The following is a 14,629-nucleotide window of genomic DNA, read 5'->3' as shown; positions in this document are numbered from 1 at the left end:
AATTTTGCAGTCAGTGGTTGCTGGGAACTAGCTCAGCAAGTCTTCATCCATTTTTCCATCCAGTTTGCATTCACCCTACGTGCTCTCCAATCACTAATTGCCAAATGAATGCTTATTACTTAATGACTTCTAAGTCAAATTTCTCCAGTCAATCAGAAATGTGATTCAAAAGAAATCTATTTCTTATAACAGCCATGCTGTCTTGTGTTACATTCCCACTGACATTTGCTCTCTCTGTAGGAGAAACTTGGATACAGAAAGTTTAAAAATGGATATCCAGCAAGTCTTAGAAATGTTTTCCTTTCTTTAATTTCAAGAGAGTGGACCAAGCCTCTAAGTATGCTGTCTCTGAAGCTTTTTCCCTTCAAAAGTCAAGGTATCCACAGGAGTCTTATGGTCCCGTGACAGATTTGGGAACCATGGAACAGCTGCAAGATCATGATGAGGTCTATGAGGAAGGTGAGCTGAAATCCTACCTGACACAAGCTGCCTAAAATGAACTGGGTTTGACCCAGCAGTGTTCTGGTCTGAACAGGCTCTTTAAAAGCTTGAGACCATAAGAAACAGTTGGCAGCAAGATGCTTTTCATCTCATGGAGGAAGGTGTGAGATGAATCACTTGGAGTTTGAGGTAGACCTTAGTAAGCCTGCCTAAGAGAAGGATAAACTTCTTGTCTCCTGGAGATTTCACATCAGGATGGGGATGAATACTAACCCTGATGACACACTGCATGGCCAAACAGAAGTTAGTGGGCTGTAGGAAATGGGATGAAATTACCCAATGTATTTTTGATAGTTTGCTCTACATAATTTTCACATCTGTGAATAATTGTGTGGTTTTACTTTGATTCCCATGCAAAATATTCCTTGCTATAGTACCTGTGAAAATTAATACAAGAAGCAAACATTTATCCAAACAGTGGTTCTTTTTGTATTTAACACATGACAACCTCAGCTGTACATGTGGAAAATATCTAAGTGTCCAGAAGTGCAGTGGTTAAACATATGAAAGTTACCCAAGTTAGACCTCATGTGAATTCCATCTCCTTGGTACATGCTGTAACAATCACAGGAGTGATCCAAGTGTCCACAGAAACTTGGATGAAAAAATTTGGTTGTGACAGGGAAAAAGCTTGCCACCTTCTCTTCCTGTTCTTTTACAGTTACAAGAGATGAGAAAAAGAACTATTAGTTTTATTCCATTTTCTGTTGCTGATCAGCTTTCAGTCACTTCATGCCTTCCCAGCATGGGGTGTAACTATTCCAGAAAAGGCTCTTGCTAGTTTACACTTAACCCCATATATTTTTTAAGCAAATGAGGTCATCAGTCTCTTTCCTTATGATAGCCCAAGAGCTGCTCAGGAACTGGATGAAGTCCAAACTGCAAGTGGAGCTGATGAGTGATGGAGAAGAGGATGTTGACTCTGTGCCCCTGGAGAAGCCTTCTGCAGCCCCCCTGAAGTACAACCAGTTTGATGGTGAGAGCACAGCAAAGCAGTCCCTGCCTTCCTTGCTGAGATGTGCTGGGGAAGGGAGCCAGGCCTCATGGCTTGTCAGGCTGAGAGGTGAAAGTTGCTTCAAGGCCAGGATAGTGGGCTTAGTAGGAACAAGATTACAGGTGATAATTTTTCTCCCCCTGCTCTTAGAGGAGCTCCCTGTGGGGCTGCACAAATGCAGCTCATAAACATTCAGCCTCTCCCTTCATAGAAGAGAAATTTTATTTCTTTTGTGTATGGGCCTGTCAGATTTATACAGCCATTTGAGATGCTCAGAGGCAAGGCAGTAAAAAAACTGGAAGAAATGTTGTTACTGCTTGGGCACGTTCAATGAGAGACTGATTAAGACTCTTTGGGGATAAGTGGAGTGCAGTCAGTGTGTCTGCTTTCATCAGAAATGCATTCAGAGTCTGGGAAAGTGAGCCCTTTAATTAGGTTGGGCTTTGTGCTCTGAGACAGAGGGGGGTTTATTCCTTTCACACCAGCCTGAGATAATCTGAATTCCTCATTTCAGACTTGTGCAGCTCTCTGGAAAATGAATTGGAAAGTTCTTCTGTCCAAGAATACCTAGGGCATCTTTTGCAGAGCAAAGCTGTGAGCTGGAGGATAGAGCAAAACCTTAGGCTTGAAGACATCAAGGAGCAAGAAAGACTTGCAGATCCACGAGTCATCATGGAGCTCAGACACAAGCAGGTGAGCAAGACTGAGGATTACAGGATTAAGAGTAAATGCTCAGTGATACTCCCCCAGTATCCTCTCCCAACCTGCAATAATCTCTGACCTGGAGGCCAACACCTTGAGGATAGTCTCACACAGCTTAGGTGAACCTCAGATTCTTCAGCCTTTGGTGTTTTCTTTGCCTTTGGCTGATTTCCTCCTTCCCAGGTGAAGGAAAAGCGAGTGAGGCGTCAGAAGGCGTTAGAACTTCAGAGACAAGCAGAATCCCTCAAGAAACTGGAGCTGTGTGAGGCCAGGCTCAGAGCACAGGAGGAGGAGAGGAGGAAGGCTCTGCTGGCCAAGAAGGAGGAGGAGGAGATCCGGAGGGAAATGGTGAAGCTGAGGAAGGAAATGGCTGAGAAGAGGCACAGCATGGCAGAAGCCTGGAGAACGTAAGAGGGAGAGGGGGGCATGGAAAGAACCATCTGAAGAAAGCTTATCAGCTCCTTTTGCTAAACCTGAGAGTGCTGGTCCCAGGAGAAACATCTGCTATTCCTCTACTCTCTCTGAACTCTCCTAGAACCTTTTATTCCTTCGTTACCAACATCAGTGGAGGAGTTTGTCATGAGTGGGAAGATGGGCTCAAGACACTGTGAGCCTCTCCTCAGCCATGACCAGCATGCACACTGCATCACAAAGCAGGAGTGTGTCTGCAGAGACATAATTTTTGCTTCTGCTGAGCTTGGATTGTCACAGAGATGTCACAGACTTATAGGGATGCTATTTTTTACTTAGGTAACCCTGAGATGCTAAATCTTCTCTCCTGGAAGTGCTTTATTGAACTCTTACTATTTTCTTCTGCTTGCTACATTTTGGACATGCTCCAGACTGTTTAATATCCAAGACCCCAAACCATGACAGAGGCTGTTTTCCAAGGCTAAGTTGAATAATGAGTAACTTTTCAATCTGTAGAGGTGATTCTCTTAGGACTGGCCAAAAAGAGAGTGAACTGTGCTACAGTACTTTCCTCATTCTGTTAGATCTGTATGTTTGTTCACTTTCCAGGAAGGGGGAGAGAAAAGACAAAAGTCAGAAGCTGCCAATGCAGGAGGGGTCTATTGCTGCATCACCAGCCCTTGTCCTGAGAGAGGAGGAGCAAGCAGAGGAGAAACAGAGAAGGGTGCAGGAGCTGCTGCACAGAATCCACACCAATAAACAGAAGGTGAGCATCACTCTTCTGAGATTCTGAACTACCTGCCCTCAGCTACCTTTTGCAAAACTGAAGTAAAAAGTCCTAGTTGTCAGAAATTTTAACCAGGGAAGTAGAAAAACAGGGCAAAAAGCATCTTGCAAGAGCAGGAGCAAGAAATTCTGAGCCTCCATGCCCAGCGTGGCTGTGCTTCAGGTGTCCTCAGTGGGAGGTTTGCTTTAGAATTGGGGAAAAGGTGTGGCTCTCAGGACAGCTGTGAACATAAAGGCTTCTGCAGTTGAGAAACAGGCAGATGTACAGAGGAGGAGCAGAGCAAGATTTGTTTTCCTTTGAGGAAGGAAGGAGGAGTGGGGAAGTGGCACAAAAGGGTTTCTGACACAGGTTCTTCAAGGATCCACCCCCTCTGTAGGCAGCAGGATGTTCTGTGGTATTGCCACAGCTCTTTTTAGGCAAACATGCAGACTTTAATAATTCTTAGCAGGAACTTACTTCTTTTACCCTCATTATTCTGATACCACATCCAGCTCTGGGTTAAACATCTAATTGTATCAAATACTTGCAATTCAAGAGCCATCTTTTTGTACTGAGTGATTTTTATATGGGCAGTCTCAGCAAAGGGAATAAATTTCCCTGAGTGCAGGTAGGAATGCCATCCATCACAGAATGTTTTCAATTAATAGAGCACTCATCATCATTAATGCCTACTTATCTACATCTAGAATTATTTTTTTATTCATAATCCCCTGGCTTTTATGGTGATTCTCCCCATGGCTCACTTCATCTGCTTGTCTGCTGGATCTGAGCTTGGCAACTGCTCAGCAGTACAATCCAAGCTATGAAGATAAGCCTGGATGAAACCACAGAACAATTTAGGGTTGGCATAAATGTGAGAAGCCACATCTTAGCTGAGCTAAGCAACAGTGACACTTTGATTATTTTCTTAAAGCAGGAAAAAAAAACCCCAGTTAATGCAGTGACATTTTGTCCTTTGCTGTAATTCTCCATCGGGAGATTTCCGTGACTGAGGGGAATGCAATTAAAACAAGGCATTAATGACAAAAGGGGAACAGCTGAGTCCTGTGAGTTGACCCACTTGGAGGATCAAAATGAACAGTGTCTGCAGTGACAGGGCTGGAATTATGGGGTAGATTAGACAGAAAATTGCTGTTCTGTACAACGTAGATCACTCCCAGAGGCAGCGAGTCTTAGCTACACAATAGGGGAAGGGTTTGGCTTCCTACTGGAACAAGGCTGAGCTTAGGTCATGTCATAAATTCATGCTAGGAAGTGTCCTGAGTTTTGTCTAAGTTTAAAAAAACTCCATGGAGATATTGGTGAACTGTTCTCCAAGGAATTATTCTCACCTGTAGCATCTTAGACATTTTCTAGATTTTGAAACATCTTTCCAGCTTGTCTTTAGAAATTAGAAATGTTAGAAATTAGAAATGTTAGAAATTAGAAATGTTAGAAATTAGAAATGTTAGAAACATTAGACATGTTCCTCACCCATTTTATTCCTTTACACTTGCTGAGCTAAGTGTGTTTCACTCAAAAGCAGAGAGCCCCATGTTAGTATCTTTTTAGTTCCTTTCTGGTTTTTGTAGAAGACCTGCCCATGCTCTGCATTATTTTTTTTGCTTCTCACCCTTAAGGTAATTGTTGAAAGTGAGGATTCTAAAAAGAACCTCAAAAAGGACAGTCAGCTAAGGGGAAGGGTGGACAGGACCAGCATGTGTGTGATGGGCTGAACCTTGCTCACTGGTTTTCTGAAACTCTTCCCCTGCAGTGCATGCAGCAACATTTCTCTGCTTGGCTGAAAGTCATGCTGGAGCACAGAGTGAAAATGGGAAAAGCCAGAGCCCTTGCTGACTGGAGGTGCCAGCTGAAGGCCCTGAGAGCCTGGAGGAACTACACTTGGGCCCAGAAGGTGGAGCAGGAGACACGACAGTTGGAATTTCACCTCCAAGAGCAAAACAGGTAGTGACCCTGCTCTGTGGAACTCCTGCAGCAGCACTTGGGTACTGCAGTGGTCAGGGACTGTAAGAGGGGCTTGCCAGTGAGCCAGCAGGAGGAGGACAGGAACTTTTTGAGCAAATTGCTCCATTCCTGCAGTCTGTCAGAGCCTGGTGGCACAGATGGAAAGGAGGACAGGGATAAGCAAGAGCTTTAACACTTCCCAGCAGTGTCTCACTCGCTCTGTAGGTGCCTTCCCTGAAGAATCTCACCTTGGCTTGCTCAGGACCCCAGAGCATATGAGGTGCCACATTTACTCCTGATTAACATAGTTAGTTCCTATTTCAGTAGCAGAAATTTCAGCATAGATCATTTTGGCCAGTGCCTTTCATTAAGGAGGCTGTTGGATGAATTGAAAGCATTCACCAGCCAGAGAAAATTTTGCTCTTGCAGGTGTCTGGCAGGCTGTGTGGTGAGGCACTGTTGCCACCCCCCTTACACAGCTAGCAAGGGCACAGGACACCTCTTTTGTACCAATCCTAAACCCAAGGATGACACAGGAGAGGACAAAACCTGAACTAGGGAATCTTACTTCCAAATAAGGAGCATCCTTTCTGCCCTCCTGCTGCTCCTGGGAGAAACTCCGTGCAGCTTCGGAGGCCCTTCGGAATTAAGCACCACAAAGATCTGGGGAGGGGATAATGGGACCTTGTGCCATGGCCTGGGCTGCTGTACTTGATGTGGTTGTTTCAGGCAGGCCTGGGCAGAAGCCTCACTCCTCTCCTGACTCAGATGGTGTCTCCTGCAGGAAGAAACGTGTGTCTGTAGAGCACCACCAGCGCCGGCTCCTGCGCGGCTGCTTCCTGGCCTGGCGGCGCTGGAGCCGGGCGGAGACAGAGAAGAGAGAGCTGCAGCTCAGGAGGGAGGAGATGAGGAGGAAGATGGCACAGCTCCTGGAGGCCGTGTCACTGGGGAAGGTTAACAAGCCTGGGACAGCAGAATTAAACCAACACCAAGATTTGCAGCAAGGCAAGGTAAAGCCTTCCTGGGTAGTTCTGTCTGTTGGCGTTTCAGCGCTCTCACCAAGTACTGGGGAGTGTGTTGTCCCAGAGGAAGGCTTCTTTCCAGGGTGACCCCCCCCACCAATACCTGCCTGCAACTGTTCAGGAGAGAAGTCTTTAAAAATCAGAGGCAGAAGTGAAGGACAGTGGGGGTGAGTTTTAAAAATAATCTCTAATGCTGCCAGAGAACCACCCTTCATGTACTGAGAGCCGCAACGAGCGTCCCACCCCCAGATCCCTTTTGCTGAGAGATTAGTTACATCTTTGATGCCTGCTTAGACTTAAAAAGAATAATGCTTGACTGCATGACAAGAGATTTTTGTCATGCCACTGCAGCTCTCCAGCTCTTAAGCATGGGGTAGAAACGTTGTCAGTGGCTGTTTCAGGATAATGCGCATCGCAAGGAGGTAGGAGAGGAGACTCAGAGGTTGCTTCCTTAAATTGTCATTTGTCAGGTCAGAGCCAGCCCTTCTTTTCTGCCTGAAAAACCTGCACCACAGCAGTATCCCAATCCCAGTGTGAGAGCTCACACACACCTATTACAGGTCAAGCTTTGTCTTTGCTTAAGTGTCAGGAGAAGTTTGATTTCCTACGGTGCTTTTATCCCCCTACTTGGCCCAATATTTTTCTTCTGATTCACTGTTAAAATTTGTGCTGGAAAGATGAGACTGAATTTGGGCTTTGACCTAGGAGTGAGAAAGCAGACCTTATATCTGCTGTCTCTTCAGAGCAATACCATGTGCCAGAAAAGGTGCAGCCTCATTCCCCACTGGGCACCACTTTCTTGGTAATATTTATCAAAGCTAGACAAAAGCCATGAGGAAGCAGCATGCTGTGGACTTCTCTTCCAGCTGAAAAGAGACTGGCCAGTAGATCAGCTGTGTAGATCACTTCAACAATTGTGTTCTTTTTTTTCTCCTTTTTTCTCCATTTAAGCACTGAGTGGGGACAACACAGTTCAAAAGGGTGTGTGTTATCTCAGAGATCAGCTCATGTCCTGAGCTGTGCTCCCTAACAAAATCCTCAGGATACATCCCTGCCAGAGCTCTTGCTTGATGAGGATTTCTTCCTGCCAGTGAAGTGGCACACAGCTCCTTAAAAGTTCTTTCCCCCAGCTTCCCTTTTTGTGCCTAACAGGGCCCCTCTGCCCTGAGCAGGAGCTGGATAAAGATTGCATAGCTGAGATTACCCTACTTCTCAGGCATCTCACTAGATCTGCATTAAAGAAACACTTGCTTTGTAGGGAAGGCAGAAGAGTGCTTGGTTTTAATCAAAAATTTTCCACTCTTGTTTTATTTTGTTTTCCTGTAGCCAACTGAAACTTGCCTCGTACAGAATGAAGCTGAGACCAGAGACCACTCTTGTTGGGATGCTGCTCACACATCTGATTCCTACAGAAAATCCAAATTTGCCTGGGAGATGGCCCCAAAACACACAGCCCTGGGTGCCCAGGCTGTGTGCAGGACCCAGGGAGCCACTCTCCCCCAGCAGTCTCAGGCCCCTGGTCCAAAGAGAGCTCCTGCTCCTGGCAGCCATGGTGAACACCCTCATGCCTTCCAGCAACAACTGATGGAGGAGCAGAGGCAGCAGCTTCAGAAACAGCAAAAGCTGATCCTTGAACTGCAGGAAAATCAGAGGTTGGGCTGTGCTAAAGAAGAGGCAGCACAAGCCATGGCTGTAACCCAGCCACTGAAAACTCTGCTTCACAAACCAGGGAGGAAAAAGCAGAGAGGAAAACCCCATCCAGGGGCAAGACCATGACCCAGCTGAGGTACATAGCCTTGATAAAGCAAGCTCAATTAGTAATGCTTACACAAGTTGAGACAGAGTTTGCCAGGTCCACTTCAGTCGTGCTGGTGCTATCTGCTCTTCCTCTCCCCTCTGACTTAGCCTGAAGGGGGGTATCAGGCTGGATGCATCATTAATCCCATTTCAAGCAGAAGAAAGGTATCAAGGATTCAGAACAAAAATGCAGCAGAATGGAGAATAGAACCTACAAGGCCCATTTCTGAAGCATAGGTGGTAGGTGTGAAACATTTGACCACATTCATTGATGGATTTCTTTACTTTATTTCCTTTCCTAGTCCACCTGTTTCTCCTGGGCCAGAACACACAAGGGCAGGGATACAAGGCAGGAGGCCCTCCAGCCAGCTGACCTCAGTTCACCCCCTCCTGAAAGGTACTGTTTGACACAGCAAAGACCATTCCAGGCCACTTTTCTCAGCAGCTTGTCTGGAAACTTCTTTCTTTGCCTCAGCCTTGCTGGTTGCTTACAGTATGTAAGTAAAACTTGGCATTCTCTTTCCCAGCCTGACCAGTGCTGTGAGGCAGTGAGCTGTTTTCATGCCCAGGTCAGGCATCTGTAGAACCTGGGCCACTAGAAGCCCCTCAATTCCATGGTTAGTACACTGTGGTAGCACTTGTGATTGCTTCTGGTGTGACAAGACTCAGAGAGAGAAGCTCCTACAAGGTTTTTTGCTGTCACTCTTATTGCCTTCATTGCACATCCAAGGGACACTTTACCTGACCAGTCATCTTCATCTAACTCTGACAGCAGTATTGAGATTTCAAAGGGAATTAAGTGCCTAATACTGAAGGTTTTTGTGAGACAGCTGGGGAAGAGCTCTGGATCCCTGCTTTCTGTGAGCTCTGTCCCCTTCTCTGGCCCCACTGGAACACCCCACACCTGTTAAACATGCAGAACAGCCTCTTCATGCAGCAAATTAAGATGGGTTCTGCTCTATCCCTAGGTCTTGTTCTGCCATATCAACTGGGGGGTGGTCACAGTCTGCATGAAAGGTGTTCTGGAACCTCCCTCATGGCCAGCAAGATCCCTGCATCACCATTTATCTGCCAGGAGCAGCATTAGGCAGGAGTTCTCCCTAGCAGGACAAAGTGTGTCTCTGTGGCAGGGATGCTTTCCCTCACAAGTCACTCTAAATAAGCCACTGGAGCTTACTAGAAACCTCACAGCAACTGCTGCTAAATGAGGTGCCCTGAGCCTCATCCCTCTCTCAGGGAAGCCAGAGATAAAACCTCTCACAGCTCCTTTCACAGCTGAGCCTCCTGGTTGTGGCTCAGTCAGGGAGGGTGCAGTGGGTCTGACTGGGGCAGCCCTGAATCATCTCAGAAATACTTCGGGGTTCCTTGCTGACGACACTGCTGGCTGTAGGAGGTTGTGCTGGCATTGCCAGCTCTGTAGGGGTCTGGCAGCAGGGGGAAGGGCTCCTCCTTGTTCCCCCAACTCCTGCCATCATCCTGTGGCTCCCTTCCACCAAGCCTGACGTGCTCTGTGTCTGCAGCCATGGAGGAGAGAGCAGCTCAGCGTGCGGAGCGGAGGCGGAGACTGGAGGAAGCCAAGCAACAAAGAGAGGAGGAGAAACTGGTAGGGGAAGTGGAAAATCATCAAGTCTCTTTCACACCTTTTTAATTACCAAAAAAATGCTGGTTTCACCTGAGTCAGGGACTAAGAAAAGGACTAAGGAAAAGTGTTTTATAGCTTTTGAGAAAGAGTTGTCCAGCACACATCAAAAGAAGTCGTTGTTGCTGCATTTGGAGACACTTCTCACAGCCACCCCCCAACCATAACGTGTCCTTGATGAGGACAGGAAGGGTGGAAGCAAAATGAAGAGAAAAAAAGTGAAATGGGGTTTGCAAAGTAGATAAACATTCAGAGGAGAACGTTGTGCCAAGTAAAACGATTTCTTTGATCTTCAGGGTTTGGGGAAATAAATGTTTGGGTATCTATAATGCTGCTTTGCATTTAGAAGTAAAACTTCAGAGCAGAGCCCAGGGATTCAGAACTGATTTAAGTCATCAAGTTATCAATAAATAATTTGGTATGTGGTTTAAATTTTTTAGGGGAAGAGCAGGCAAATACTATAATTTAGGGCAAAGAAATATATAAGCAGTAAAAAGATATCTATAGATAGCTGTATGTAGAGAGGTAGGTAGTAGAAAGTAGAACAGTCCCTCCTTCCCCTTCCCACAGCAAATTGTCCAGCACAGATCATGTCTAGTCTGTGACAATCTGCTTCTGAAATTGCAGTTGCTTGTCAGCATTAGAGGAATACTGGGGAAGCTTGGAGGTCTGTGTTCTCTGAAAAGGTGACACAGGCCAAAATATTTATCTATCTTTCTAAATATATAAGCAGTAAAAAGATATCTATAGATAGCTGTATGTAGAGAGGTAGGTAGTAGAAAGTAGAACAGTCCCTCCTTCCCCTTCCCACAGCAAATTGTCCAGCACAGATCATGTCTAGTCTGTGACAATCTGCTTCCTTCTGAAATTGCAGTTGCTTGTCAGCATTAGAGGAACACTGGGCAAGCTTGGAGGTCTGTGTTCTCTGAAAAGGTGACAGGGGCCAAAATATTTATCTTTCTCCTTTTTCTCCATCTCAAGGCCCAGCTGAAGGCTGAAGAGGAAGCACAACAGAGGAAGGAGGCTGAGGAAAAGGAAGCTCAGAAGGAAAAACGACGAGAAGAGAGAAGGCAGCAGAAACTGGTGATCAAACACCTCCCCTTTTCCCCTCCCCTTCAGCATGGGTAGGGAAGAGCCATTAGCCACCAGCACCAAGACTAATGGGAACTGAAGGTCTTCATGAGTAAGCCAGAGTTACACAGCACAATACCCACTCTACAGACTCACCACCTTGCCCATTTTTGGTAGTCTTCCATCAGCAGGACTAGAGGTCTCAGCTGGTAGGTGTTCACTGCTGAGGCACAGATATTTAAACCCCCTCAGCATGTTCCACCTACTTTCAAACTGCTCCTTCCACTTGTATCCCCCTCCACCATACACAATATCAGTCATAAACACATGATTTAAAAGTAAACAAGCCTGACAGATATCAAGGGCAACTCTCCACCTGGAGAACAGAAGCATCCTCTCCTTGGAGGTAGCCTAGGAATAGCTCCACTTCATTATTGTTGCTTGGAAATGAGCTGTCCTAATAACCCAAATAGCCCATGGAAATCCTACAGGAATGTGACCTGTGACTACTGTTCTACTTGGATTGACTGTTTTAGGATGTTTGAACTTCTTCTGCAAGTCTCAGTCAAAAGTAGTATTGTACAGTTATATAATTCCCATGTCCCTCTCCTGCTATTTAAGTGAGATAAAAGTGGTGGGGTCTGTGCATAAACTGGGAATAGTTTTTTGGGCTTGTTTTCAGTCTGATTTTATAACCACAGAAAGCTGCCCTCCTCAAGCTACAAAGCACCCCTCCCCACACTGATGAAGGCCCATCAAAAGGAGCTTCCTGCTACATCAGTGCTGCTGGTAGCCAAGAGGATACATCTGCTACAGCAACACCAAGCTGGAGTGCTGAGGGAAGGCCACATACATGGCCCAAAGAAGTGTGCAGAAATACCAGCATCTTCTGGGGGAATTTTCAAGGCAGTTGGCTCTGCTTTCTGCACAGATTCTGGTGCATGAGGTCACGTCTGGTCTGCACTGCTGAAGACAATGCAGATCCCTCCAGCTTCAATATGGCAATCTATTGTCATTGCTCAGCATCTTTTTCATCTGAAGGATATTAAAAATATTGCTCTTTGTATTGTAGAAAGAGCTGGAGAAGCAGAGGAGGCTGGAGAAAGAAGAGCAGCTCCAGAAAAAGGCCAGAGATCACTATGAGAAGGTCCTGCTCAGAAAGCTGGGATTGGTGCCATGGAAAAGGCTGAGGGAGCAAGCTAAGGAGAACCTGGTGGTAAGTGCTGAGGAGAGAGGAAAGGACTGGTGCCATGGGAGGAAGGGAAAAAGGATGGATGCAGCACTTATCAGAAACCTTAATAGGCTCTTAAGCCATTTAGAGATGGGAAAAGCAAAAATTCTCCCTGTACACCTTGCCCTGTATTAGTTCTTTAAATCAGCCCATCTGACAATAATCATGAAAGGTCATCAAAAACCCCCAAGAATGGCATCCTCATTGATAAGCTGTCACACATCTGCATTTTGGGGTCCCCAAAAAGCTGAGGTGCTATTATAGAGTACCCAGTGTTCCATAGCTTTGTGTTTATACAGTCTCTAGTCGGAGTCACCAGCTGCCATCTCTGCTGTCTCTCCTGAGGTGGCAGAGAGGCACCACTGCAGGGGCCTGCAGAGGAGATGCCTGGTGGCCTGGCTGCAGGAGACCCAGAGGAGCCTCAGGGAGAAGGTGGCTGGGGCTGAGGACCTCTACTCCCAGATGCTGCTGAGACGGGGCCTCAGGAGCTGGCTCAAGGTTTGTCTGCACCACTCTGGGGGAGCAGCAATATCAAACAAGCTGCTGCTGCTGCACTGTCCCCTCACCAGTGTCCTCTCACCCACCTCCAGCCCAGCCTTTGCAGTGCTACACTGTCCCCATTCCAGCAACACTCTTCTCCTGAGACCTTCTTTCAGCTCTCCATCCTCCTCCTCCTCCAGCCAGGACACTCCCCTTGTGCTGCTCCTCCACCTGTGCACTCTCACCCTGCTCTCTGTTTGGTTCCTCCCCTCCTGTCCCCCTTGCCCTTTGCTGTTTCTGCTTCCTGGGCTGCAGGCTGGGAGAAGGAAGCCACCCTGAGAGCTCTTTCTCTGGCCTCCTTCCCTAGTACAAGGATTATCTCTCCACTCTGGAGGAGAGAGCAAGTACCCTCCATGCAGCCTGCCTGATGAGGAAGTTCTTCTGGGCATGGTTTGATCTGGTCATGGAGGAAAAATCTACCTTGTGGGAGAAGCTGAAGATTGCTGCTGAACACAGTAACAAGTAAGTGCACTCCCTTGCCAGCAGCTCATTTTATTTGGGTTTATTCTACCCCATAGATTATTTTAGGCACTGCTTTTGGCAGCTCCATTATCTGCTCCCCAAAAACATGTGATACAGATTCCTTACTGCTGGTATTTTGCTTCTGTGATATGCACCGACAACAGCATTAGAGCTTTATGGTTAAGAATTTTCCATGCAGCCTGGAAGAGGAAATTTAGTGGTACCCTTCACAGGACTTTTAAATCTGCTGGAAGAGAATACAGTCAAAGCAGATAAGTAGCTGAAACTTTCTAAGCTGATTAGCAGATGTGACCATGCAGCTTCTGCTAAAAGCTGCCTTAGGAAAATCTTTAAGTACAGTTCCAGCAAGCCAATGATGGTGCAGGAATTACACTGTATTGTTTTGTCTGCAGCAGCTGATTCAGTTCACAAATCCAAAAGGTGATCAAGTAAAAACCCTACTTAAGAAATCTTTTGGTTTATGCCATTGTCAGCCTGACTTGGGAGGGAGAATTGGAGCAGACACTCCCAGTTCAGCCACTGCCCCACGACTGCCTCAGCTGAACATGTTAGCCGGAAGACAAAACCATCCATATTTCAGCGGGAAGGGGAAGCAGGTTCACCTGCCTCACCGTGGCAGCTGCAGGCAGTGCCTGTGCACAGCCCCAACAGGATCTGCAGCACCTTGGGGGAAGAATTCAATTCCATTCCCCTCTTCCATGGTAGAGCAAACCTGTCCTAGCTTGCCAGAACAGTGCACAAGTTAATCCAACCAGCCAGCAAATGAGAGGAAGGAGGGAAAATTCAGACCCAGGAAGAGCCTGGGTTTATTCTACATATCACCTCCTATGAGGAGCATAATCACCTGTCACTCCTTCTTACTTCTTGCCCCTCTGACTGGCAAAGGGAAGTTCAGACCTTGACATATTCAGACAGGACCATTGCTCCCTGTTACCCATGTGGAAACTGAGCACAAGGCACTTGTGGTGGGTGGTTAAAATCAGGTAAGAATTTGAGCCTGGCTGGGTGTGCCAGACAAGCCTGCATTTTTCTTCAAAAAACTGCTTTCAGAGACCCTGTTTATTCCTCAGGAAATACCTTTCATCTGCAGACTAGCAAATACCAGCTAATGAATCCTGTCAGAGGGAGGAGCAAAATTCTTGGGAGAGGAAGAGACAAGGGCAAGGTGTTCTTTTTCCCCTGGCATGATTGACATATTAATGAAGCAATTTGCATGCAGTTTAATGTGTCACAGCCCTGACCAGCAGCAGAAAGGACAAACCCCACAGCTGGGTTAGGGGAGTTCACCCCTCACAGAGAAGTCACCTTGATCACCTCTTGTGTTCTGCACACATCTGTGTGTCACTGCTTTGTTCTTTCTGTCCCAAATTTAAGGAGGCTCGTGGTGAATGCATTGAAGGCCTGGAGGCAGTACCCATCACTGATGAAGAAGGAAAGGGAGAGAGAGGAAAGGAGAAACCAGCTACGCAGGAGAGTAGCTGAAATTCTCCCCAACTTCCAGACGTGA

At 46.6% G+C, this 14,629-nt stretch overlaps 1 protein-coding gene across 1 annotated transcript; it reads left to right on the top strand.

The window, feature by feature from the left end:
* Positions 1-317: 317 nt before the first annotated feature.
* On the top strand, positions 318-14,629 carry KIAA1407 (KIAA1407 ortholog; the record flags this gene model as incomplete). The annotated part of the gene is given in 16 exon segments (XM_008946834.1): positions 318-459; positions 1,346-1,477; positions 2,010-2,188; positions 2,381-2,604; positions 3,218-3,374; positions 5,149-5,339; positions 6,124-6,349; positions 7,688-8,062; positions 8,065-8,147; positions 8,461-8,555; positions 9,679-9,761; positions 10,779-10,880; positions 11,941-12,084; positions 12,445-12,597; positions 12,947-13,101; positions 14,497-14,629. Coding segments are annotated over 16 exon segments (2,574 nt in total), but the record flags the coding sequence as incomplete, so codon positions are not given.

Source organism: Merops nubicus, unplaced genomic scaffold (genome assembly GCF_000691845.1).
Source record: "Merops nubicus isolate BGI_N331 unplaced genomic scaffold, ASM69184v1 scaffold8509, whole genome shotgun sequence".
Taxonomy (NCBI): domain Eukaryota; kingdom Metazoa; phylum Chordata; class Aves; order Coraciiformes; family Meropidae; genus Merops; species Merops nubicus.
Note: the sequence above shows the minus strand (reverse complement) of the source record. Positions and strands in the feature narration are given on the sequence as shown.